This window comes from Cinclus cinclus, chromosome 5 (assembly GCF_963662255.1).
Source record: "Cinclus cinclus chromosome 5, bCinCin1.1, whole genome shotgun sequence".
Taxonomy (NCBI): Eukaryota; Metazoa; Chordata; class Aves; order Passeriformes; family Cinclidae; genus Cinclus; species Cinclus cinclus.
In genome coordinates, this window is record NC_085050.1 from 19,934,609 (window position 1) to 19,961,897 (window position 27,289).

General features: G+C 34.0%; 1 protein-coding gene across 1 annotated transcript in view; it reads left to right on the forward strand.

Annotated features, from left to right (window-relative positions):
• The window catches only part of PCDH7 (protocadherin 7), a 260,423-nt gene that overhangs the window by 29,774 nt on the left and 203,360 nt on the right, over positions 1-27,289 (forward strand). The window contains exon 2 of the mRNA XM_062493441.1: positions 20,763-20,822. Within this exon, the coding sequence (XP_062349425.1) occupies positions 20,763-20,822 (60 nt within the window). The remainder of the gene's footprint in view (positions 1-20,762; positions 20,823-27,289) is intronic.

The following is a 27,289-nucleotide window of genomic DNA, read 5'->3' on the forward strand; positions in this document are numbered from 1 at the left end:
TTTTCCTAAAAGCTTTGCTTCTGCTTTTGTTGTTATTTTTTGTGCTGCTTAAGAGTACTTCACTTCTGTCTCTAAGCTGCTCAAGCCTTCTACATATCTGAAGGTCACTTCTGCTCTTTGATTTTTTTAATATTCTTTAATTGTTTGAAACAAACAACAAGTGTTTAATGGAAACATTTGTCTGAGAGAAAAAAAAATGCGAGAAATAGGAAGCATTCAACAAACAGGAGACAAAAGGGGAATCAGCGAATGGGGTGTGAAGAAGGCAATAAATACCGAAATCAGCGTATTGAAATGGTAATGTGGAAACCAGGGTAGGGCAGTTTCATTTGTACCTCTCCTTAGCATACACACACACACACAAAAATGTCTTCGCTGTCTTTTTATAATAATTTGGAGAATCTGATTAGTGTTTTGTAATGTTTTGAGAAGGTTCCATCTAGAAAGACAGTTTCTGTTTCACAGGCTTGCTGTTGTCCCCTGGATTCTTTCTTACCTGTCAGTATATCTGAGACCAGATGCTAAAAATTCTAGTAGTGAGCAATGCTTTTTGTCATAACTGAAGTCTTATCATTTCTGAATAAAAAATGGGTTTCTCAGTGTCCTAGGTACTCCCATTTCTTTTCCTGCATTCACAGTGTTTGACTCTTTACTACACATATTGGCTTAATTTTTATTGTCATTCTGCTCTACTGTTTGTTCCATTGGAACAAGTCCTGTCTGTGAGGCAGCATAAAATGTAATTTGTTACGTATTTGTGATTTTGTGCCCTTTTTTCAGTGCTACAGTTCTAGTCAGTGGATTTGTCAAGGTCATTTGAATTCAAATCCTGCTTTCTTCCTGGTGCTCACATCCTTTCTGTGTTCTGGGTCATTCAGTTTCTACAGGAATATACCATTATACAAGATGAAAGAAATATTGAACCAAATTCAAGAAATATTCCTATAGCATCTCATCTGCAGTTTCACCTTCTCCTGCCAGCGAAATGTGTACAGCCACCAAATGGCATTTTTTCCAACTAACTGAATACCAATGCCATGGAGAATGCTAATGCTGTGGTCATTTCATCTGGGCAAGTTAATATTGAACCTCTAGTCTATATCCTCTTTCAGTCACATAAGATTCTTTCAATTCTGGTTTTAGATGAGATGCTGTTTGAATAAACTAACCTACTTACAAAGAATGACTGTTAACCAAAATAAATTAAACTAGTACAACTCCTAGAAAATCAAAATCAAAGCACCTCCTAGAAAAGAATGACAGTTCAGTGTTTTTGTATTTTCAGTTCTTTGAAAAAATGTATTGAATTTAAGAGTATGGTTTGAAAACACACTAAATACCAGACACTGAGACAATTATTAGATGCTGAATACATTGATTATACTGTTATCATACCCTAAATAGGGATATGGGAAGATAGCCAGCTTGTTTAGGTTGTAATGGCAGTATGGAATTTAGACTGAACTGCAAAAAAATTTAAAAAGCCCTGTAAAAATATTAATTCAATGTTTTTGTATTTGAACACTTCTATGCATGGCTAATCATTTGGTTAGCACTGGAACTAAGCTACTTCCATTACCTACACAATCAAATCTCACTGGGCTCTGCAGTGTAAGCCTACCTGTAAATCACAGAGAAAACTATGGAGCTGCTGCCAAGCTTGGCAGTCACAGAGACACTGGCCTGATCCTATGGGCCAAAATACCTGTTACTGCTATAAAATCTATTTTTATTGGTTATTAGTTCAGTCATAACTGAATTGCTGCTGCTTCAAACTCTTATTTTATTTGTTTGTTTCTTTGTTTGCATGAGTTGAATTCTTCTAATGTTGAAATACTAACTCTGTATATAATAGCTGATAATGCATTTTGTGTATCAGCCATTAATCCAGTGGTCTGGACTTGCTAATTAAATCCATCTGCATTGTTGCTCTTCTGAAGTTAGGAAAGCAGGACTGAAGTAAATCAGCTGTAACAATTCTAGTTTCTTCTTGCCGTGAAGGTGGGCACGTCATTGCTATTACCTTGGTTAATGCAAGGCTTCCTTTCAAGTTTCACTTCTTGTAAGGGAAGTTACAAAGAATGGATTTATTTGTTCATGGCTTATGCTCACAGGCTCCATGACTGCTCTAATTCCTAAAGGAGACATTCTATTTTATTTATTATTTTTCCTCTCTTTCCCTTCTGAGAATTTTCATTGGCATCAGAGAAAGATCTTAATGCATTTACAATTTGTTCAGTTCTTAGCTGATAGAGAAAAGGGGAACAAGAAGGTGTTTTTCTGTTTGGTTTCCACATCATTTTTGTTTTGCCACTTATTCCATGGTCAGCCTTTGTTATTCTTCACAACTGTTTTGAGCAGGAAGTGGCTGAAGGAGAAAAATCTGACTGGGAAGACTTTAACAAAGCTGTTCATAGAAAGAAAAGGGAAGGTAATATCTGTTTCAAGAGAGGAGAAAACCACACTGTGGAAATAGCTCAGTCTTGTGGGTACATACACACGTGATCAGGATGTCAGTATATAGCTCTTGTGCATCAGCTGAGCCCTTTGACAAAATGAAGTCTGAATTCATGTGGGCATGTGTTTGAAAAGCAGTTTTCAAAATAGATTTTTTTTTTCAAAATTAAATTAACCTTTGGAAAAATATGGCTTTGATTAGTAAGTTCAACTGTAGAAAAATTTTTCATTTAATATACTTGATTTTAAGTTTGGTTAATAAAATGTGTTTTAAAAGCAGCTTTCAAAAATGCTGCATAGATGTGTTCCTGTAATTTTTTGTTATTCTTTGAGTAAATGCAACTATGCTTCTATATTTTGCATTTCATGATCTACTGAAACAACATGTCTAAGATTTTTTCAAAGAAATAGGAAAAAATACTTGCTTTGTTTCATAAAGAAGAAAATACACAAAGATTTCCTCATATTTTCATAATAATATCTTTAACTTAGTTTTTCCACCTCATTTCTCATATTTATATGAGTCCATAGAATAATTACCTTTATTTTTACTCCATTTGATGGGGCAACTCCTTTAATACTTCTATTAAAGTGTAATGCTTGTAGATGACTGAAAGTGGTTAAATAAATGGAAAACAACTAGAAGAAATTTAAAGACCAGAAGAAAAACTATTTGGAAAAAAACCCACCAAAACCAGTTATTTGTCATATTGGCATAATTTACTTATTTATGTTTTTCCATTTGAGCATAATGTAAAATTCAAAGTAAAAGTGAGATAATTGAGGAAATAGTATTTAAATTAAAATTACAGAATTACTAGCTAGAAAAAATAGTTTATGAAATAAAGTTGCATTATGCTAGATCATTAAAACTTGCTTTTCAGGCAGATGAATAAAGACAATTCTTGCTACAGTCAGGGAAGAGCAGCAGGTGATTAGTGCCTCCAAAGATAACTCCTGCAGGCTAGATCAGATGCGTGTTAATTGTTAGGATGAGGGAATTAGAAAAGGAAAATTTGAGTTGGAGTTGAAGGAAGAAATGTTTGCTTTAGAGGGCTGTACAAGTCAGCTGCTCTGTATCCCATCCACATAAGATTTTATTGAAGAGAATCTCACAGTGAATATTGTCTGTATTATATATTTTATTTAAAAAAATATTTCTTAAGAAAAGGATTTTGGAGCACAGCCTGAAATAGGGATTAGATTTTAAAGTATTTTCTGTATGGAGCTGGGACTAGTTTAAATTTTCAGGCTGGGGATGTAAAAATTGCTTCTTTTTGTTAGTTGAAGAAGCAGTTCAGTATGCTGGCACTGTTCCTTAGGGAGGAAAAGAAGCAAGTGCAGACTCCTGGCTGGAACCCAGCTGCCTGTTAGAGTTCCAGAGCATGTCCTGATTCACTTCTGTTTGTTCTTCTCTCACTTGTTCATTCATATCCTTTCCACTGAATCATGAAACAAGAAACTGTGAAATCTTTGGGTCAGTGGATTTTGGTATACTCTTAGATCTCTAGGCATACTGTGATTCAATGTAGTTGACAGTGGGTTTATTTAGTACAGTGATTCCTTAGAGCTTTTTCTTCCTAATGTGAGCAGTACTACGTAGAAGACTTTTTGTGTCTAGAAACACTAAATTGAAATACTGTCACTGATATTATCAACAGTCTTTCCAAAATACTAGCACTATAAAAGAAAGGATAAATAAATACTCCTACATGCATTTAATAATGTATTTATAAACAAGCTTTACAAAACAAATGTTTTTAAATCTATTTTGTAAACTCTTTTCTGATCCATTACTGCATATAAAGAGTAGCTCAATTTTCATACTGCAAAATTGTTTATTTCTCATTTGTCCGTGACAGTAGTCCCCAGGATTTAGTCTGTTACTGGTTGTGGTGTAATGAGGCATGGATCTGTAGAACTCTAGATCTTTTTGAATCTAAAAAATAATTCCTTGGCATTGTCACAAAAGTCCTGAATTTAGCATCTGAATACATGTTTGAACAAGCAAGTACATAAGTTTGGTTAAATGAAAAAATAATTGTTTTCTTAATTTTCTGCTTACTAGTGAAATAAATCTATAGAGAATATTAAGGAAATAGTATGTTCCTAAAATAGAAAGGAAGACAGGTGAAGCAAGTCTGGATGGCTGGCCTAAGGTTGAGCCTAAGGCCTAAAAGTCTCGTCATGTTTTCTTGAATTGTCATTCTGTTGGACTCTAGAAAATTTAAAAGCTATGTACATGTGGGTATTAGGGACAATAAAAGAGTATAATACTGATTCTGCTTCCTGAAAGCACACTGCATTTAAAGCTACTTCATACCCAGTCCACCTTAGAGGTCTGATTTATGGGCATGAATGTCTAACTTTGTGACACTTAACCACCTCTGTCTATCACTTTGTTGCTCCTGAGCAGAGGAATTGCTCATGCAGCAGTTATTGGGTCAGTGCAAGCTGAAGCCCAAATATTAAAGAATCAGTGTTCTTTGGCCTCTCTATACCAGGCTGTAAACTGCAGCTGTTAGCTGCTGCCTGATAAACAGTTTTGCTTTTCCTGGTTGTGGGTGTAGATATCTGTGAGGAGGCAGAAAGGTGGAGAGCTGAAGCAGAGACCACTTCTCTCTGTCTCCAGGAAAGCTGCTCTTTTTCTTGCAGTAGAAGCTCTCAGTTAAAACCCACATCCAGTTGGAAACCTTTCCTGGCTACTTAGGTTTGCCAATTGATTTTAAGACAATGTATTCACCACAGATGTACAATAAAATGCACAGAGAAAGTCTGAAAGAAGGTAGAAAGTAACAAGTTTGCAGCCATAGAACAGACTTTTCTGTTTACCCCTCTGGTAGGTACTTACTGACAATGCAGAGAATCACCTTTCCTCTCCCATTCTGCATCAGTTTAGCTCCCATGTAATGTCGAACATGTAGCTAAGAGTGGCTTGCATTGCACTGATCTCATGAAGTCAGGTCAGAGGTGAAAACAGCTTTCCAGGTTTAAGTTTATACTTCAGTGTGTTACACTGAAGTAAAAATCGCTTTTATTTTGGTCTGGTTCAATGGCATTGAAATCAAAACTATCAGAATTTTCTAGAATATTTAGACTTTGGGTTTGGTTTTTTTTTGGTTGGTTTGTACTTAGTTTATTTTTTTCTTTTTTTTTTTTTCTTTCTTTTGTTTTGTTTTGCTTTTTTCCCAGAGTGAGTGGAACAATTACAAGAAATTCCAAGTACTCTTGGAAGGCTCTAGAGGTCTTTAGAGGAGTTCAAAGAATCCCTTGGGTTCTGAAATCAGCTCTCACTTTAGAAACTTCAGGGTGTTTAATTAGTACTCCTTTCTTTGTTCCTGGTTTGCAACAAAGACTCTTTGTCAGCTTTGGGTTAAACTATTAATGAAAAGGGTGTGTTAATTAAACAACTTGCTTATTTCTAACTGGCAAAAGTGCTCTAGCCCTCCCGAGACTTACAACCAAGCACAGCAATGTCTGCTAAGAGATACTCATGAGCTGGTGAGAGATGCCATAGAAAATACTAACACATCCAGGAAAAGTAGCAATAGTAACAATCTTGTGCGAGGAATGCTTCAGAAGAGACAAAACATGGATATTTATATTCTCAGGGATCTTTTTCTTTTTCTTTTTTTCCCCCTTTTTCTTTCTTCACAGTATGCTATTTGCATAACTTACAGCTAGAATCCATTATTTGGTGGGACATTTGAAAAATCATTTGAAATTTTCAGGTTCTATTGCAGCATGTAGAAACAATATTCAGCTCTTCTTTTTTTACTTTTTTTTTGTGTTTTTGTTGTTGTTGTTGTTGTTGTTGTTGTTGGGGTGTTTTTTAATCTTTGCTTGTTCTAGATGTCATTGATTGAGGGAAAAGGAGAGCAGCACCTCTATGAAAACAGCTTCTGAGATGAAATGCAATGATTTCACACAGTAATGTTGCAGCATTGCCTCTTTTGAGGTTTGGGGATTTTTTGTGTGTTTATGGCCAGCCACTAATATATTAATAGAAAGCCCTACTAATAATTCCCTCAATTCAGTTAGTATTATGCAAGATAGCCAGAAGTTGGGTTGACAGAATGGCACACAATCATTCTATCACAGTATGTTATGTCGGTGTAAAGAAAAACCTGATGAGATGTGATAGGTTTTAGTTTATATTTCTTTGAAGAAAAAAGTTACCTCTTATCTCTCAGTGACATGGCCTATGCCATGTCTACCTTAGAAATACATTAAATATTTCACATGTACTTTTTGACATGCAAGTGCTTATTACAGCTTCAATACTGAAACATTTATTTTCTCACATATACAAATTAGTTGGAGAATCATATTTATAAAACATATTGAGGAATCACATTTTTACATCTGTATTTTGTCATATACTAAAGCATACTGTAATGAATTAATGCAACAACAAGATTCATAAGAATACAATTTGAATTTGTTAATCTGTGCTGGCCATTCACTATTTAACTGAAAAAAATAACTAATTTTCATATGGAGTAGGAAGAATTTATTTCATGAATTTAAGTAGCTAATGTACCTTAATGAAAATGTGAGTACTGAGAACTATAATTATTTTTTTTACAAGGCTTAGAGATATACAGGAATCATGTGTGTGTTTCTGTGTGTGTCAAATATTTATAGCTTTGAAATCCAGAGGTTAGAGAAAGACAGCAATCTTTACTCTGCCAGTTACACAGCAGCTGAGGAAGAGGTTATTAAAAAATGTGTTTTTTTCTGTTAAATATCCAAGTAACCTTAGATTGTCCAGTATGTATTACTTATCCAAGGGTGGAACGCAAACAGTCAGCACTTCTTGTCTTAGATTTGGAAAATATTTTTAAGATTTAACTGTGAGAAGATGCTGATGGGTTTATCTCATCTGCAATTTTCCACTGCTGTCAGAAAGGTCAATAACTTTGTCTACAGTTCCTCATAATGTGCTGCAAAAGCATTTTTAAAAGTAAGAAATTGTTTTGTCTCCCTTACAGTTGTCCCAATATTTAGATGATCATATAAGAAAATGGACGAAGTAATCTTTAAAAGAGCTTTTTGTACATAAGATTTGAGATACAGTTTGATTACATTAAAATTTTTATTTTAGGTTATATTTTTATTTTTTTATCCTATCCTGAAAGAAGATTTCATCAAGGGCTGTGTGGGTGATGATCTGGGTGGGAAAGAGCTGTCAAAAAATCTTGAAAAAGAGGAGTAGAATTTAGAGCAGTGTGCACATTCAAGTATCCTTATTCAGAAGGGGATGTCTAAATGACTTTTAACTTCTTTGCCTCCTAAGTTTGATTGAATGAAATTTGAAAAAAAAAAAAATCATTTATTTACCTAGGACTATTTCCTTCTTAGTAAGAAACTTGAAATTGATTTCAACTTGACACATTTCTTCCCAGAAGTAATACAGAATCTTTGTCTAATAAATGCATACAGAGTTTTTGTGGCTCATCAGGGTGCTATGACATTCCAGTGTATTGATTCTGTGGTGTTAAAGGGTGACATATTTGGTGTTAACAGGCCATCAGAGTATTGGGATTTGAACTGTACACAGTAAGAAGCACTGACTTTCCTGTAACATGACAGGCTTTCTAAAGCTGTAGGAGTAACACTAGTCTTACATAGTTCCTCATGTAAAAACTTCAAACATTAACTAGATTTTTGTATAATTAAATTAATAAAAATCAGAAAATATTTTTAAAATTCTGAAAATAAAATTTAATATTTACTGTTTTATAAGAGCCACCACCATTCTTCATTTTTTAATTTGTAAAATTTCTTGGCATCCTGAGTTTAAAATTCACTTTTGAAATAAATATTTTATACAGTGTTTCATTTTTTTTCTTATACTTTTTTTTCTTCTGCAAAATTGAATCTGTCTTAGGCAAAGATCTTAACATTTTTAGAGTAGTTTTTAGCAGCATAAAGGATTCGCTTGCATTTCATGCAATGGTTATTCTCTTTATATTGGAGGCTAAAGACACCTAAGTGTAAAGTTGTTCCAGTTTTATGTTACCTTGCAGGGCATCAAATACAATCCAAAAGAGCATGTGAACCACAGAGCGTTAAAAGTGAGCGTCTTCTGGTTTTCTGTCTTTCATATGAAGGTTGTGGGTTTGTTTGTTTGTTTGTTTGTTGTTTTGTTTTTTTAGTTTTAGTGACTTGGAATGTTTTCTTTAGAAATAGCACTTTGATTATTTTTTTATTTTATAACGTTGATTATAATTACTGTGAAAAAATAAAATCAGCTAAGTCAAAAAAAAGTGAGCTAATTCTATCATCTTTGGAAATTAATCAGATTTATGATTTAAAAGAATCTATAGGACTAATATTACAGAAGTATATATATTCATTCTGCTTTGTGTTTGAATACCGGTTGTCCTGCAGAGAAGTGTAGAACGTCTTTTATATCATATATTTGCTCTGTTTTCTAACATAAGTATTTTGCTTAAGCAGATTTGCTAGGAAGTGACAGCTCTGAAAAATTGGATACAGTGACTGCTGGAAGTATTTCAGTTCCCAGCAATCTAAATAGTGCAGAAGAGAGAAAATGAAATATCACCATATTTTTAAAACGACAGTTTTGTCAAAGATTGCTTTTCACTCTTTAAAATATTGAATAAATCAAATAGATCTAAAATGTCAGCACTCACTGAAGATGCAACACCTTTTTAGTTCCTTTTATTTTTCCTTCTCTTCTCTCTCTTTATAAGCATATGGTAGAACATTGACTTAATTAAACGTAAAACACTCTGTGAATAGCATAATTCTTCTGGTTTAGTTGCTATCCTTAGTTTTGAATCATTAACAGGCTTTCATGAAACATAGTTACAAAGAGATAATCAATGTAAAATTTGGTAAAATGAAACTGAAATGAAGTCTTATAGTCTTCAGAGTTAGATTTTCTAAATAACTTCAGAATATTTTTGTCAGATTTGGTTTTCGAAACACTCAGTTTCATGGGTTCCTGCTGCACTTCTGTGGATCACAAATCAGGAAGATGATCTGGCCTGCTTGTTTCAATCGTTTGAAAGTACTAGCAAGCATCTGCAAAGACTGGTTTTGTAAATATGGCCTTTAAAGTAGGAGAGGGGGAAATGCTAATTGAGCATGGATCACCACTTAAGAAGGTATAAATGCTCATGATGAAATTCTTGTTCATCCTGGTGGGGTAAATGTCCAGTGTATGTTTCTCTTCTGTGCTTTTAAATGTGGCATAAGACTTTCTGCAAGTGTACGTTCCCTTCACATTTTATTCAAAAGAAATATTTCGCAGAAAGACTTTACTGAGGTTTAAAGTTGAGAGTGGAACCCACTATCCATAAAGTAAAAGCCTTGTGTGCTGCTCACAGTCTGTGCAGATATTCACACAGACACACCAGAGTTCATGCTGCTGCTGTTTCCTTTGTGTTCTGCAGTGAATTTGTCTTATTTGGCAACCTGCTCCAACACAGCTTAGCTACTGTATTATACTAAAATCTGTCAAGATGTTTTCCTTCTGTTTAGTCCCTTCTTCTGTTTAGTCCCTCCATTAATTGCAAAATGAATTTGCATTATTTTAAATGTAGTAGATCCAAACAAAAGATCTACAGCTTTGGATTTCTCAAGTTCCTGCCTGATACACAGAAGGGACTTAAGCATTTTTCACCCTACAAAGCAGAGGGTGTTTATGGACCTACAACAAGTTTGTTTCTAAGAAAGCCAGAAGCTGAAGTAAAACATTAATGTTTTTTTTCCCTCAGATATGTTACATGAAGTCTTTAAGGAAATGTGTTTGAAGGTCTCTCAATTTTTTGAAGAAGCTAAGCCATTATTTGGAAATTTCTCAAAAAAAAAAATCTTGTTTGTGGGCATCCAAAAGAGGACTCAAGTTACAAGAAATAACTTCTGAAAAGGCATCAGGAAAAAAGTTATGCAAATTTTAAGATTAAATCAGCTCAGGAGTCTTGTTATTTGAAGAAAGTGAGAGAGGCCTTTCATTTGTAAAATCCTCTACAGTGATGCAGAAAACCAATTAAAATATATATGAAGTATACACTCACTTTTAATTTCTGTGAGATCCTTCCATTTGAAATAGAAACCCCCACAAAAAAATATCTAGAATTGTAACCTATCAGTCTTGGCTGATGTACTCTGCTTGCCAGCCAGGCTAAGCAGAGTTTCATTGGTGAACAGGTGTCTCCTGAAACTTAGTTGGAAAAATGTCTTTTTTATTTTTTTTTATCCTCCCTCCAAGATACGGGACCATTTTAATGTGTCTTACTCCTGAGTACTACAGCTGCTAATATTCTGAGTAGGAGCAGCCTTGTATAAATAAACTGAACTATCCTTTTGTGACTTACCTGGACACAGAAAAGCCTTTTCCCTCTGCATATTAAATGTAATTTAATGCAAAAGAAGTGGAGACACATTTAAGACTGATTTTGCATCTTACAATAAAAATTTTGCTACTTCAGTGGAAGGAGATTTTTTTTTTAATTTCTGATCAAATATGAGAAAAAACCCAACCCTAAATGCTATAGTAAACCAGTTTATGGTGTTAATTTAGTACTTCCATGTGCAAATTATGTACATATATTCATTTGCCATGAGGAAATTATGTGCAAAAGGATTAGTAGTAACCTAAAATCTGTAAGTGTGTAAACTTTGCTGTGTTCAAGTGCAATCTAATGTGAGGCAATTCAACTGGTCTTACAAATATTGGAATTCAATATGTGTTGCTTTCCACTGTTCAGATATTTTGCATGTGAACTCTAAGCATGACAGCCTAATTTTGTTATGTGACATTATTTCACATGTATAACCATTGTCAAATCTAACATAATTTGGGTCATTTTAGGTTTAATTTAATAGTGTGTCTAAGAAATTAAAGATCACATCATTAACTGGTTTTTTTTAATTATTTTTTTCTTCATTCTACATCATATATTAAAGATAGAAATAACTTTCTCTGTCCCCATTTCCAAGAAGTGAATAAAGAAGAAAAAGCAATTATTTGCAAAATGTAAAAAAAGTATAATAATTTGACAGACTTTAGTTAAATCAATCTACCATAGTGTACTCATAAGGCACATTATAAAATAAACTCTGATTTGTTAGGGATCACCATACTTCCCCTTGATAAAGGACTTAAATGTTGCAAGTGGTTTAGAAGCACGGAATTCATGTTTCCTTTGAAAAGGAAGGCACAGATACAAAAAGCCCCTTCTTTCTTTGAACTTAATTTTAAGAAAGTGAACAATTGACAATACAGAGAGGTTTATGGTGTTGTTACAACAATTTAGTGTTTTGCATACATGAAACATAGCATCTAAGAATAGCTCTATATTTCATAAATTTAGTTTATCATTATGATGCTTCCATAACAATAAGTGATTATTTATTTAGATGAATGTACAAACTAACAGAGAATTTGTAGCTTTTGAAGTCCTTTAGATTGTAACTTGGAGGTACACTTAAGAGGGATTCTGGAACCTAATTTTATGTTTTGTTTACTGAACAACACTCTCCTTTAATGTAGCTTTTTGAATCTGTATTTTATATCCCTGTTTTCTGTGATTTTTTTCAAACAGTGAGTTCAGCCTATGCCTATGTTTTTCAAACGGCTGGTACTCTGGTAAATGTGCTTTCTTTCATCTGAGATTTTTTTCATAGCTGTTGGGGGGCTTTTTTTGGTATTTTTTTTTCACTGAAACATTCCTGCCAGGAGAGGCATTGTTGTGATCAGTGAGTTTCGTGAGCGAGAGTGCTATCTACTTGTACTTTGGAATTTGATATAAAGGCTGGTGCATCGGTCATTTCCTGCCTAAGGATCCTGTATAGAACAGTTAAAACAACTTCCCTACATCTTTCACTCTCCCTGCTTCCCATAACTTTTTCTTTTAGTTTTGGCTGCTGTGTAAGTCTCTACCCTTTAGACCCCTACTGTGCCTTTGGGGTAATCTTTGCTGTCAGATGGATGGAGTTTTATTCACCCGAGAAGGAGCAGCAGGTCTCTGCTTCACACATATATTAGTGTATCTTGATTAGAGAGGAGAATAAATGCCTCTCTCAATCAAGGGCAAGCAGGGGGGCTGAGGAGTGGTGGTGGGGCAAGAGAAGCCCCTGAAATCTGTTGTACCCCAGGTAGAGTAGGAGTGTCTGTACTGAACACGGATTGCTGGCCCAGTGTCTCCAAAGGCCTGAAGTATACAGCTCTCCTGAGAAGTCTTTTTGGCCCGTGACATGAAAAATAAGACTTTCCTTAACAAAGTAAGCAATAAATGTATTAGCTTGCTATTTCTACCACATCACAGTGATCTGTTTTAAATATATCTATAAAATAATGAATTCCTTGAGTAATTCTTCTGCCTCTCATGCACATTTCACTAAAAGCTCTTGTAGAGGAGATGAATCCCTCTGCAGACAGCCCTGTGACAGCCCCCTGGAACCTCCTTTGAGATAAGAAAAACTACTTGCTTAGAATGACTCATGGTAGAAAAAATGTCAGCTCTTCTTCTTATCTTTTTAGAATATTATTGGTTAGGTTTGGTTCTTTATAACTGGTTGTCCCAAACAAAGAAAGATAATGTAGTTGGCCAAAATGTGTTAACCCTGTTTTCCATTGGTTTACTTGTGATCCCCCCAAACCCTATAAAATTACATGTGTGATCCCCCATCTTTGGATCTGTAGCCTGACCCCTTCACGGATGATAACAAAGCCTGTGGAAAAAGTCTGAGCTGCTCTCCAGGTCTTTTTATGCTGGCTGGAAACTGCAGGGCTCTGTGAGAAACCATGAAGCCAAGTGCCTGAAAGGCCAGCGCTCACAAACCTTGGAACTTTCCCCTGCCCGACAACAACAGGGCAGGGGACACAAGCAAATGTTACAATCTCTTTCTGGGCTTGTATGTGCAAATGGAAACCTTGGTAAGCAACAAATTAAATTGATAATTACCATAAACAACCTCCTTTAAACAACCAAATATTAATGCCTCTAAAAAATAAAATTTCATTTTAAAAAGCATTTGGTTTTTTTATATATTAGGCTCTGAAGCCTTGCCATTCTTAATTTTCATTCTGTCTTGGTGGGTACAGTATGATGGCTAGAGAAATTATAAATAAATATAATACTGTGTTTGAAGTGATAAAGGATCATTAATAGAGAACACAGATTTTTTGCCTCTGGGCAGATTAATTCTGGGACTTTGAAAAGTACGTCCCCTGTCCAATCAATACAGTTTATTCTCTTCAGCACTGGCATTTAGTAGCAGGAGTAGACAATGATTTTATATACAATAGGAGGAAGGTGGGGATTTTGTTGTAGAAATATTCTTCATACTTTTCTGTAAAGTCAAATATCTCAAATTTCTTCTAGAGTCTCGGCTGCACAGGTGTCTATCCTATGTAGATGTGTGAGAAGTTGTTGTTTCGTTTTTTTTTTAATGGAATAAACTACAAGATCAGGAAATTGCAATGAGTGGGAAAAGAAGAGATATGGGAAGTCAGATAATTAGAGAGATTGTAGGGATGTGGTCATCAGAATAAAGTGCTGACAAGCATAAACTGAGGTAGACATTAAAGGGATGATTAAAAGAAACATTTGTTAATATATAAGAGCAAGGGAGAGAATCAGGACAATTATTATTTCTGTTAGAAGTGAAAGGTCATGTAGATGTGATAGATATACATGGGAGGCGAAAGCTGGAAGCGTAAAAGCCAGAAATGTGATAAAAGCAAAACCAGGAGTCTGATGTATGTAAGTCAAACAGGACCAGATAGGTGTGACCACAGAATTCTGAGTTATATAGAGCAAAGCATGCTACATCTTCTTTTAAATAAATCTGTTAGGAAAAAAAGGTACGGTTTTGTTGGAGAACAGCAAATAGAGTACTTATATTTAAGTAGTGGAGAAGATGGAAAAGAAGAAGGATAAAGGTCTAAAAGTGTGACCTCATCTTTTATCAAACAGTAGAGCAGAATTTATATGGAAAAAAATTAAGTTACTGACATAAAGAGTGAGGGAAGATAGCATGAAAATTGAAAATGCCTTTACTGAAAAGAGTTCATACAAACCAATATGATAACTTTCATTGAAAAGATAACCAATTTTCTAGACAAAGAAAATTTAGTAATCTCTCTCCTTGGACTTCAGCAATCAGTTGATACTGTGCCACCTGGGAAATTATTTGTGCACCTGAGGAAGATGGGTACTACTAAAGGAATCAAAAATATGCAAGAAATTCACTTAAATGAGATAACAATTGGTTTTCTTGCAAAGCTGAGCATTATAAGAAGTTACTTGAGTCAACTATCAGCATTAAGAACATTTTTGCTTTATATTTTAAAGCAAAATTTGTGCAAATGTAATAAGGAGACTTGATTATGGAACAAATATGATAAACATCATGGATTTGTGTGAGAATTAGATTGCATTTGATGAAGGACTAGAAAACACTCTAGACTTTAGGATTTAAATCTTAAAAAGGAAAAAACCAAACCAAGAACAAGTCCTAAATTCAGTTAGGAAATAATTATATGGGAGCAGTAGAGAAAGAGAAGAATTTAATAAATTAGGCAAGAGTTACTAGGAGCACTAGTGACAAGCAAATTTATTTTTGCAGTATAAGGCTGCATCAATTTGAGCACTGCTGTGAGAGAAAGTGACATAGTCAGGTCATTTGAGAAGTCATTCATGAGACTTCCCTTGAAAAATGGTTCTGTTTTTCTAGTCAACCATTTTCAGGAAAAATTAAGCTTACTTTTAAACATTCAGAAAAAGCTGTCTAATAACCATGGAATATAGACTTATCTGTGGAAGAGAAGACTAAAAGGGCTTTGCTTATTCAGACTTTAGGCTCTGAGAGACGTGCTGTGGCAAGCTAAAATTGGATGGCAGAAGTTGTTACTATCCTCAAGGCACAAATACTTGAAGCTCCTTTGAATCACTTTGTGAACCACTGCTTTGTATATTAGGGTAAACCAAAATTGGAATTCTTTTACTTTAATACACCCAGCTGAAGACTTCAATAGGCATGAGTTCTTTCACTGGCACGTCATATAACCCTGCTCTGAAGGCTTGAGTGCCCATCAGAAGGGTGGAGCAGAGGGTAACTATTCCTGCCGCCTGGTTTTAAGCCACTGGCTACATTTACTTCAGACCTGTAGGAAAGTAAGTGGGGAGAGGATACGTGATTGCTCTTCAAAATTATACTGGGAATAAATATCAGCAAAACATTACACAACAATATTGTCACAACAGCAAATATGTTTAGCTTAAGAACAGAAAAAACTGAAAAAAAAAAGAAAAAATATGTCAACTCTGTGAGATTGAGGTAATATAAAAATACCTTAATAACTTTGAAATGGAGCTTCATCCATTTAGAATAATAAAATTACACAGATATTTTCCTTCCAGTAAGTTTGTGCATTCCTAAGAAAAGGGAAAAAGAGAATAACAAAATGTGGGCCATGCTTTCAAGGCCTTAGTTCCATAATGATGGATTAAACTGTTACTAGCAGTATCTACACCAAGATCAAACTATGTTCTGTAAGGTGTTTTAAGAACAGCCCAAACTTCTCAGCGTGAGGTTTGTAGCAACAGAGGCATCTAAGGATATTGGTACTTGTGCTTCTGTTTTTCCATGAACCTTTTTTTTCTTGGCAGCATTATTCAGTTTTTAAGAAGGTCCAGAAGTTCTATGGCTTCATTGTGATAAATAACTTAAATACGTATCAATCTTATCATTACAGTGCTTTTTTAATGCAATACATCAATAGGGAAGATGACTGAATTTTGATAAATGTTTTACATAAGTTGAATGCAAACTATATGGAAGTTTGCATTACTGAGACTTTGAGGTAGATTAATACTATGTTATTCCATTCTGTGCCTTCAAAATACTGTTAGCAAGTTATATTTCTGAATATGGTCTACCTGACATAAGTCAATGCATATGTGCTGAAGATAGAACATTGATATCTTTATAGTGGATTGTAATGAAGGCAGTTCTGTGCTTCAGGAGCAGCAAGTCCTTCTAGTAAACAGCATTAAACAGGCAATTTTAAAAATATTGCACTGCGTCTGTGAGAGCGGATTAGAGAGTTAAATGCGACATGCTTTATTTTGGTTTTTATTCCTACCTACTACTAATAGAAGGTATATGTTTATCATTAATTCACAATATTTTGGGTTTGTTTAGAAAGAACTGATTCTTAAACATTTAAATTGATGTGATTTTTTTTTTTTAATTCTTAATTGTAAATTCTTTATTTTGTGGGGATGAATTAATTACTTTCAGGTCAATGGCATGTTCACAGATCTCCCATCTATAACCACTGTCTTTGTGAGGCGGTAGTCCTCTAGTGTTTAACATCAAGAGTATTCAATATGTCACCATATTATTGCAAAGTATGACTGTGAAAATAACATCAGTGGTGGGATTTGATAGATTCTTAAATGTTCAAAGTAAGCATAGTGTGAGAAAGAAATCAATTAGCCAGGAGGTTTGTAAAGAAAATGGATGATAGATGCCTATTTTATCAATTTTGTGCTTGTAATGATGGATAAAGAGGATAATTTGTTTATTTGTTTGTGTTTTTTAATTTTGTTTTTGTTTTGGTAAGAACTAAAAATATTCGTTTTGATGGACTTGATTTCCATAACCTGCAGGACTCAAAAGTAGTCACAGAAAAAGAATTTTATTAATTTAAATGAGGTTAGATGACAATACAATCTTGTTAAACTGTGTACTAACTCTAGCTGTGTTGCCCTTTAAAACTGTTTTTTTTAACTTATCTTTCTAAAAATTTCATTTTCGGGATTATTAAAATCTTATATTAATTTTGACCATATATATTGCAGAAATTTTAATTATCAAAAACTATGCATATCTCTGTGATCATGTGTAGAAGTCCTCATTAATTTCTTATTCAGTAAAAGACTGTTCATGAGTTCCATTTTGCCTATTTTTTGCCCTATATGTGGCCTTTACATGTGTCTGCAAATGGCACAACATAAAGATAATGAATATTTTATTTACTGTTAAATTTTCTTTTATTTATTTAAGAATATGAGAATTAACTTTCCTTATGCAACATGTACATCCTAAGGAAATATATTCAATACACTTTCTGTAGTTTCCCATATCCTATTTTGATTTCTGCAGCAAACTGAAAATGAAGTTACTTGTGTATAAGAAGTTTAAAGATAGGCTAGAAGTATCTTCAGGAAATCTATGGATATATATTTTTATCTGACATTTTCTGTAGTGGGCAAAAATGAGCATGTTGTGCCTTTCAGTTCCGTTTAAGAATGTTGCAGAAACTTGTAATCTGTCACATTTTTAGTCATGTGCACATGCCTATCAGAGGAATATATAATATATATTGCAATCATAACATATTTACAGACAGAGACACAGTTCTAAGAATAAAGTGAAATGAGTAGCAAAAACCCCCCTCAATAAAACTGTACTTGCAGAAGTTAATAATTCTAACTTCGCAGCAATATGTTATGGCTGGGGTCACTATACTCTGTTGGAGTGTTGCTTCTCACTTATTTAATGAATAAATAGCGAATGATAGCAAATATATCTCACCAATACTAAAAGGTCACTTCCCAATGGCAGTGAATACGTAAGTTAAGGAAAAAGGAGGAACACAAATTATGATCTAAGAATAAATTTGGTTGTTTTTTTTTTTTTTTTACAATATTTTTTGTGTACAGCAGCATTGAAACTCTGGAGGCAATTTCCCATTGAAACATTCAGACAAAAGAATTGTAACTTATCAAGATATTATGCAAAATTATGACTGTGATAAGCAAGTGTACTCAGTATGTAATAAGAAAGTTCCAGGCTGGTGTTTTAGTATTATGGACTGGATTAGTGGAGAGCTGAAAGCATCTTGCTCATAACAACTGAAGTAGTGACTCCCAGTTCTTCATTTAAATCTGGTGTATGTGCATTTTTGTGCAAGGAAATGGAACAAGGAACAAGACAGTAGTAACAACTTTATGAAAATTAACAAAATTCTTTAACTGTAGAAAAATGGGGAAAACAGCACCTAATTTAACAGAAATTTGGAGAGAGGAGACAATTTTCTAATTGTTTTCTGTCAATTATTATGTGTGGATGCGTCTACTAATGACACAGAGCATGTGATTTGGGTGTGAATTCAGCTTCAGTCTATGTTTGGAGTCATTCTGTGCATATTTCTGAGCGCCACTGAGCATTTTGAAGCATTGATTTATTCCAGCGTTGTCTTTAGATTGTTATCAGTGTATAGCACTTGCAGGGCAGGTGCAAGGCCTTCCATCAGTTTGTTCTCTATGCCTGCACAGTGTGTGCCAAAGATTGGCAGGTGATGCAGACTCTGTTGCTCGTTAGGATGTAATGGAAAGAGACACAACAAATTACAGTCATCGTTCCCTTTGTATGCTGCATCAGGTGTACTGCAGGTAATATACATGCACACCAAGACTTCCATGACTGCTTGAAATTTAATGATATAATATATTGCATTTGTGGTAAAAAAAAGATTCAGTGTTTTGTCTTGTATGTGCCAAGTAATTTGTTTTGTTTGTTTCAGCTTTTCTCTCATGATTTATGATTTTGTTTTTTAACTGAAAAAAGCAGTATCAGTATTCATACAAGAAAGCTCTAATTATAGAAGGTATATGTTACATCTACAAACTTTTTTTTTACCTCAGAAATATCTTATGAATGAGCCAAATGTTCACAATTGTGTTTATATTTTTGGAAAAATATATTTAAAATACATGTTAACAGATCCCTGTTTATTACATACTGGACAAGTCTACTATTCCAGTAAATGCACTCTCCTTAAAGTTGGCAAAACTTAATCTTTATATGAATATGGATAACTCTTAAGTTAGGAATTTTGAGGTACTCAATGAATTTAAATGAAAGGTACAGACATCAATAAAAATAGGTAGGTAGGTAGGTAGGTGGGTAGGTAGGTAGGTAGGTAGATTACCAGCTTTTTTAAATGATTGTTTTGGCCTATTTAATGTTTTGCTGTTTTGTCAAGTTAAGTCAGTGTAAATTGAACAAACAGATTTGTATGTAATTTGGTTAGCAATGATGAGGAATTTTACTGAGGTGTAAATATATTTCTTCAGTGACCAAAACAGAATGTTTTGCTTGCTTGTCCCAGATGGCTTCATGTAAGAAGATCTTATTTAGATTGAGGAGCAGACATCATTATTTGAGGACATTTGACAGTCTTTTACGGATTATGTTCATAGAGTAAAGGGTGTTTTACAGAGATGCTTGATATTGCTATCTTACTTTTGTGTAATTTGGTTTTAAATTTACTTATGTGTAACAGATTAGAAGAAATGATTCATTAAAATAAAGATGCAGTAGTCAGTGATGTAAAATAAATGTAAATTATTAATAATTCAACAGTACTAGAAAAGCTGAAAAGACTGATGAATGTCAAAAAAATATGTTATGTAACCAACAATAATGGGTTAATATTTTTTTTGTGAGGATGACCCAATTCCAAGTGATGTTTTAAGAGCTGTTTCTGAAGAATATATTGGACAGAAACCTTCACTGTTTATCACTAGATGTTCATGTCTCTTTAGCGTCTCATTTCCATCACAAGCATACTGATCAAAGTGATTCAAAGGAAGAAGGTTCTTCCCTAGTTCTCCATTTTCTTTATGTCCACCTTAGAGCAAGATATTTGATACCTGGCATGTTGAAGAATGTAGATATTCATAGAATTGTCATTGTATGCTGTATGTATAGTCTGATTCAAATCTGGCTTGCTCACTCCATTTTTTCTGGTGGTTGGGTGAGAGAGAAGAAGGGAAAGAGGAGTTGCCTGTTTGTTTTCTTAAAATCTTCCTTCTCTTTGTTTCTTTCAACTCTCTGTAGTGCACTGTTTATCTCATCATTTAATGGGGAAGACTTACGCTCATCACTGATAGCTGAGGCATCTATATTATTTTTCAGACTAGAAGAAATCTGCAGTAACTCTGAGTAAGAAAGGGAAGAACTTATAAATCACTCCAATTTGTCTGTAATTTAATACCAGCCTGTTTCTGGGCATAGTTCACTTAATTGCTTATTTTCCTTAAGAAATATGAAGCAGTATGTTTCTGTACATGTCTGTATGAAACAGTTCTGTCTTTGCTGACAAAACAGTTATTCTATGGAATTTGTTTGGACCCAAGGCAGAAAAGAGAAATTTTTTGCTCACTGGTAAGATCCATGGTAGAGGACTAAGTTAGCCAAACCCTACTCACATCCCGGTAAGCAGACGTGTATTTCTGTATTTTTTGTAGGTGGATACAGTGCAGACTACGCAGCACCCTGGCCACATTGAGGAATCATGTAAAATGAATGTATGTGCTCGTAAGTGAATTATTTATGAAATGACACTCCAACTCTAAGGGACGTTGGATCACAAAATCCCTGAACTCTCTTTGCTCTTATGTTAAGACATTGATTCCCAGGGGGCAGGGTTACTGCAGTGCTAAGTGGACCTTTAAAGCAAAGCTATTAGAAAAAAAAACCAAAACAAAACATGATAAGTAATGATAAAAACTGCTGAAAACAAGAGATTCAGATTATATTTTGGATGCATTTAGAGAGATATTAAATGGAGTCAAGAATCCAAAACAGGAAAACAAATGGTACATGAGAAAGGTTTGGTGAGCAGAACTGATCGTAACTGGAGGAAGAGGATCAAATAGCATCTAATTCAGGAGTAGGACTAGGATGAAAACACTCACCATTTTCTCCTTTGTTCCATCTTTGAAAGGACTGAAATTTGACTAGATCACTTGTTGAATTAGTAACTAGGAGATGACTGTGAACAAGGTTGAATTTTCAGTGTTTGAATCAATGAAGTGTTTGTGGTTTGCTGGAAAAAAACCAAAAATTCCCACCCTGGTGATATGCTAGATAAACAAAGAAAAAAAAAATATACCTCAGGACTGAAATTCTGTAAATCCAGAAGTAATCTTAGTATTTGAAAATCTTTGCCCAGCCTGGGGGCATAAGAAAAAGTGTGGAAGGTGATTCAAGTCAAGCAGCATTGTGTGCTTCAGATTTTGCTGAGAGAAATGTCTCTACAAGGAAATTGAGGTAGATATGAAGAAGAAACCAAACATGGTAAATGACTGTCAGCAGACAGGGAAATCAACAGTCACTCACATGGTACACATGCAGTTTGGCTGCTAAAGACAACTGAATTCACTTGGCTAGAGCACTCCAGACTAAAGGAATTGTATCAAGGATTGTACAACTGCTGGTATCAAAACCATGTTTACAGTAAACCTCTGACTCTGCAGTCACTACTGAGCTATATACATCACATAAAAACAAAGACTACAATGCCAACTCCAATTTTATGCATATATATATATATATATATATATATATATATACACACACACACACACCATTTTTAATATACATTTTATATACGAATTTGGGTATTACTCTATACATCATCTTATGATTTAGAGAAAGGCTGAATATTTTCTCCTAAATAATTTATTTACTCATATTGTTCATCATAAGAAGCAACAAAAGAGGATATTTGAATAATAATTTTCCAACAAGTTATTTTTTCTTAGGAATAAAGCATAACTTCAGCCCATTGAAGTTTGTGATGTAAATCTGGTACAACTGTGTGAGAAAACTACATTATATTTGTAACAAACTGTATATTGTGACTCGCATTCACAATATGGCTTTTCAGCTGTATGAACAAAAATGCTGAAAAATACTTTTTCTCTCCTGATTGTTATGCATTTATGTCTGAATTAGCTCACCCTTTATGTTTATCCCTTCAAAACTGATAGTCTGCCACTTTTTTCCATTTGGAGTAATTAGTTCTGAGTGGAGGAATTTATGATACAGTAGGGACTTTGACCTCTTTATTGTACTGAAATATATTATCAAACTTCAAAGTCAGTAGGCTGCTACCATATTGATTTTGTTTTCTGTGAACAAAATCAATGAGCAAAATTAAAATAAAAAAATCAATTCTTTCATTTTTGAATTGATTCAGGCTTTCTATGTGTGCATTGTTTATTGAAGCTTGATTGCTAGTCTGGAACTTTAGTAATCCTGCATAAAAAAAATAATAAAATACACAAAGAAAGAAAATTACAGTTAAGACATACAGGAATGAGAAGGAAAAAGATGCAGAAGAGGTCGAGAAGAGCACAGTTTTCTATTGGAATGCATTGTTTATGAATATTGGAGAACTATAAAGATTGGTACCAATGGCTTTGTAAAAAAAAAAAATCAGCACACAAGTTACTTCTTTTGCATTTTCTATCCCTTTTCTCTAGTTCAACTTAGAAATGGTGTATTAAATACCTGCAATCCATGTACCATATTTTGAGTTCAGAACACTTTAAAATCTTACCTAAAGATGGGAAAAAAAGAGAAAAAAACACCAAAATATTTAAGATGAAACATTTTGTAGAAATGAATGCACTAAGTATGCAAATATATTTTTGAACATTTCAGCCTTTTTCTGAATACAGACATTATCTAAGAAAAGAATTTTAAACCTGGAACATGTAAAGGCATTGTTAAGTACTTCTGATCAGATTCTTATCTCAAATAAAGCAATTTTGTTTCAATAAAATTATTCTTTAAATGGAAATGAAATCAGAACTCTGTCTTCTGTGTTCATTGCAATTTCATTCTTCTGTATTTAATTTTCTGGTCAGAAACAATTGTGAAGAAAGGCCCTAAAAAAAAAAAAAATGCAACTACTCTAATTTTCAGATTTCAGAGAGTTTAGCAGTCAAGCAATTTGTATGGAATAAAAGCACTTTTATATTACCTCCTGCTACAATACCAGTGGGGAAAGGGCAGCAAAACAGTGGGAGACCAAATGAAGAGTTTTTCATCTGTTACATCAACTTGCGAGATACTGGGAGCTTCAGAATTGCAAGTGGTAATATAGCTTTTATGAACTATTTCTTTCCTCTTTGCCTCCTACAGCTGCTTCATTGTTGAGTAGTGTCTTTTTTTATGTCAGAATGAGGCAGTGAAAGATATCTGTGACAAGTGACATTCTACTTTCTGTTTGCTGTTGTCCTGCTAGGATGAGAGAAAAAATGCATCCATCTTATTCTCATTTTCCTATCTTTTAGGAAGAGGTTAATTTAGACCTTTTAAAGCCAAATATGAATTGTCTTACTCATACGAGCCAAATACACCTGGAGATTTCTTTTATAAGTGAAGACCACTCTTTTTCCATTATCACTTTATTTTCAATTGTTTTCTAAAAAAGCACCAAAGAACAACATATGTCAGTAGAAAACTATCAGGGAAGTTATGATATGCAATTTTTTTAGCTAGTTACAAAACAAGTTAGATAAATTATTAGTAGGAATATTGTAAGAGGTGGCAATTAGTGGGAAAGGAAGCGGTATGGCACAAGATTTCTTTTTCTCTTCTGAATGGTTCTACCGCTGGTGAATGTGTACTGTCACAATTTGTAGAGGCACTCTCAGTGATGCTGAATGGCAATTTTTCATACCAAAGGAGAAGTAGATATGGTCTTCGCAGTAGTACACAGCTTGCTAAACTATCTGTTAAACCTAGACTAAAGGATTAAATTAAGTAAACTTGCACCACCCAGATCACACTTTAGTCTCAGGGTGAGCAATACAATTCAATTCAAGTAAATTGTTTTTGCAAAGGCTCATAAACAATTTAAATCCTTCACCTGAGATTTCTCAAGTTTATAAAAAAACTCTGTCCCTACTCTTCCTTTGCTTAGGCCTACGCCCAGACTCTTGGATTCACCCAATCATCATTTAAGAAGCCTGGACAGTCCATGCTTTAATTCATTTCTCATTTTACTCTTTGAGAGTCATTCAATAGACTGAATTTTGCTGAGCTAATAAAAGATAGCTTTGTACTCTCAAATGCACTGGCTATATTTAAATTTCCAATGTATACTTAATTATGCATTCTTACAAACTCAGTATTATCTCCCTTTTCATTGGGGAAAAATTAAGCTATTGTGCTTGCAGACATTATATCTGACTTTTAACATTTCTTTTAGGGAAAACTATAAATATGTGAAATGCTGTTCCATCTTCTATGTTGTTCTCAATATTTTACTAGAATCTACATTAAGGACTAGTATGATGAATGTGACAAATGTTTTAAATCCTTTCCACCACTATGAACATGCCTACAATTTCACTGTTTAGCATTAAGTTCTTTGTTTTTGTTGGAATGTATTCCTGAAATATCAAGAAGCCACAGTCAAATTCAATACTCCATCATACCCCAGTAGATTACTATTTCAGCAGTTAGTTTTCCTTTGATCTGTAGTTCCTAGGAATGTCTTCTAACACAGGAAACCATTTTTTTGTCCTTTCTAAGGAATTTATGGTGCTAATGAGGAAAAAAAATAAAATATTTGTTATGACCCCTGACAGTTAGCACAGAGCCCTCAATATTCTTCAGTGGTGGAATTCAAGAAAAGCATTAATGTTTCTACATTTAGTATAAAATTAATTTTCTTCCAAATCAGATTAGTTTTCATATTTAAAGACTCTTAGACTAGCCCAGTAACACTATTTTGAATAGCAAGTGTCAACCAAGCCAATTTAAAAAAAAATTCATTTTATATTATTTAAACATATAAATGCTGTATTTATTTATGTATTATCTGTAAGAAATATTACAGAGAAAAATGTTCTACAGGAATTTAACCAACCTGTTTATGATCTATAGCTTATTTTACCAGACTTACTTATCAATTTAAATTACATTTTGCAGAGGTTTTATTGAGGAAAACAGGATTTTCAATTGTCTTTTGACACAAAATAACCTATTTTTAAACTGTGAAACTGTGTGCCGACAATTATTTCTGCATAAAAGGTATCATTTCTTGAATATCATCTACAACAATTTTAGTTTAGCAAATACGAGCAAAAAAATGGTATATAAACTAATTAACCTCATAAAAAGTGTAGGCAGAGTTTGATATCATAAGTGTCCATCTGCTTTTCCTTTTTACTGTTAGAAGAATGATAATTTTCTTCTGCTATCCAGCCCTGTACTGTGAGAATGGTAGAAGCATACAGAGAGTAAAGATAACTCTAGCCAGTCTTAGCTTTCACCTCTGAGGTAGTTAGCAAGTACCCAATTGCATAGGCATAATTTTAACAGGTGAATTGTGATTATTGCAAAGTTTGGCATCTCACCTAGCTGCATAGTGTCACAATCAGTAGGAAGTAGGCATATATGGACATCATTTCATTCAGCCTAAGTTGTTTCTCTAATACTTCGGATGAAACCTTTTTTGGTGTCTCTCTGAGAGTCTACAGGGAGACTTAATCTCAGAGGAATTTTATATGTGTTCAAGCTCAAAATCTTTCAGCATCTAATGTCAGCTGGCATGGAACACTCTTAAGTAGAAATGTCTGATCACACTTGGTTTGTTTTAGCATACATCTAATGATAGAAGACAATTTGTATATTTGACTTTACTGACATCACAACACCATTTCTATGGAGGGGCAGAAAATCAGTCTAGCTGTTGAAGGGCTAGAAACCAGGAAAATCAGTCTCTGTTCCTATATCTACCACTAGTACCAACTTCTTTGGGGTTATGCTTGTGAAAAGGGTAATTTTCATTGTCTCAGTCAGAGAAAATTCTTTGATCCATTTTGTTGCGCAAATTACTTACAAGGTATAGCGATGAGATCCATAGAAATGTCTGTAAAGAGATGTCTGATGTAGAAATGCTTCAATGTCTCCCATTTCACTGAAGATGGGACAGCTGCTTTTCAGAGCAAATCCTTTTTTTGCTTAATAACTATGGACTGCCTTCTGGCTAAAGTGTTTGAAAGAGGTATTTAATTTCATCACTATGTATCTGGGACAGTTATATATATACATATATACATACATATATATATATATACATATATACATACATATATATATATGCTATCTGTAAACAAGTTAGTATTATTAAAATTTATTATTATATAAATATTTTATGTTAGTTTTGCCCATAGATAGCACATCTGTTTTTATACAAGCATGTAATGACTGAAGTATGACTATATTGACATGGTTAGTGGGTAAAGTCTTTCAACAAATTGGTGAAAAGACATGGAAGTAACTAATTCGATAGTATTGTGAAACTATTGATTATACCAGTGCTGGTAGTGACACAACGATACATGAGCTTTGTCCTGAGAAGCTTACATTATAAAGACAAAACTAGACAAGCTGTGGGAGACTCAGTGTTTTTCTTGTTTCCTTCATCCTGCTTCCATCCCTCATTTTGAAATACTCCCCGTGGAGAACATTAAGAAGTTGTGAATTAAAGCTCCAGGGAGCCTGAAAGAAGCAGTTGTTGGCAGTGTTGTGGAATAAAAAGGGTAGACTTCCTGATGCAATTAGTCAGGTGTTTCCTATGCATGATAAAGAGTTTGTAGTGCAAAGAAGATGGTGAAAAGGGACTGCAAATCGTAAAGTTACATGTGTCTGTAAAATTTATGTCACCCCGTAACACCATGTTGTTTTTCAAATGCTTAAAAGTATGTGAAGTCTGAACAGCTTGCAGTGATAAGGAGTCCATAATTGCTGGTTACCTGTTGAGTTCAGTTTTTGATCTTTCAGGGAAGGTCACTTTGAATATTTTTATTAATCTGACCATAACTCTTGAACAAAGCTTGTGCCTTTCTCATGTACAGATATTGGATCATTCCTAAATAATTTGAAGTGTATGCAGGGAGATGAACCAAATAAAATCTTTTGAAGCGGATGGTGTTGATTTCTGGCATTAATATTGAAATAAAGAAAAGAT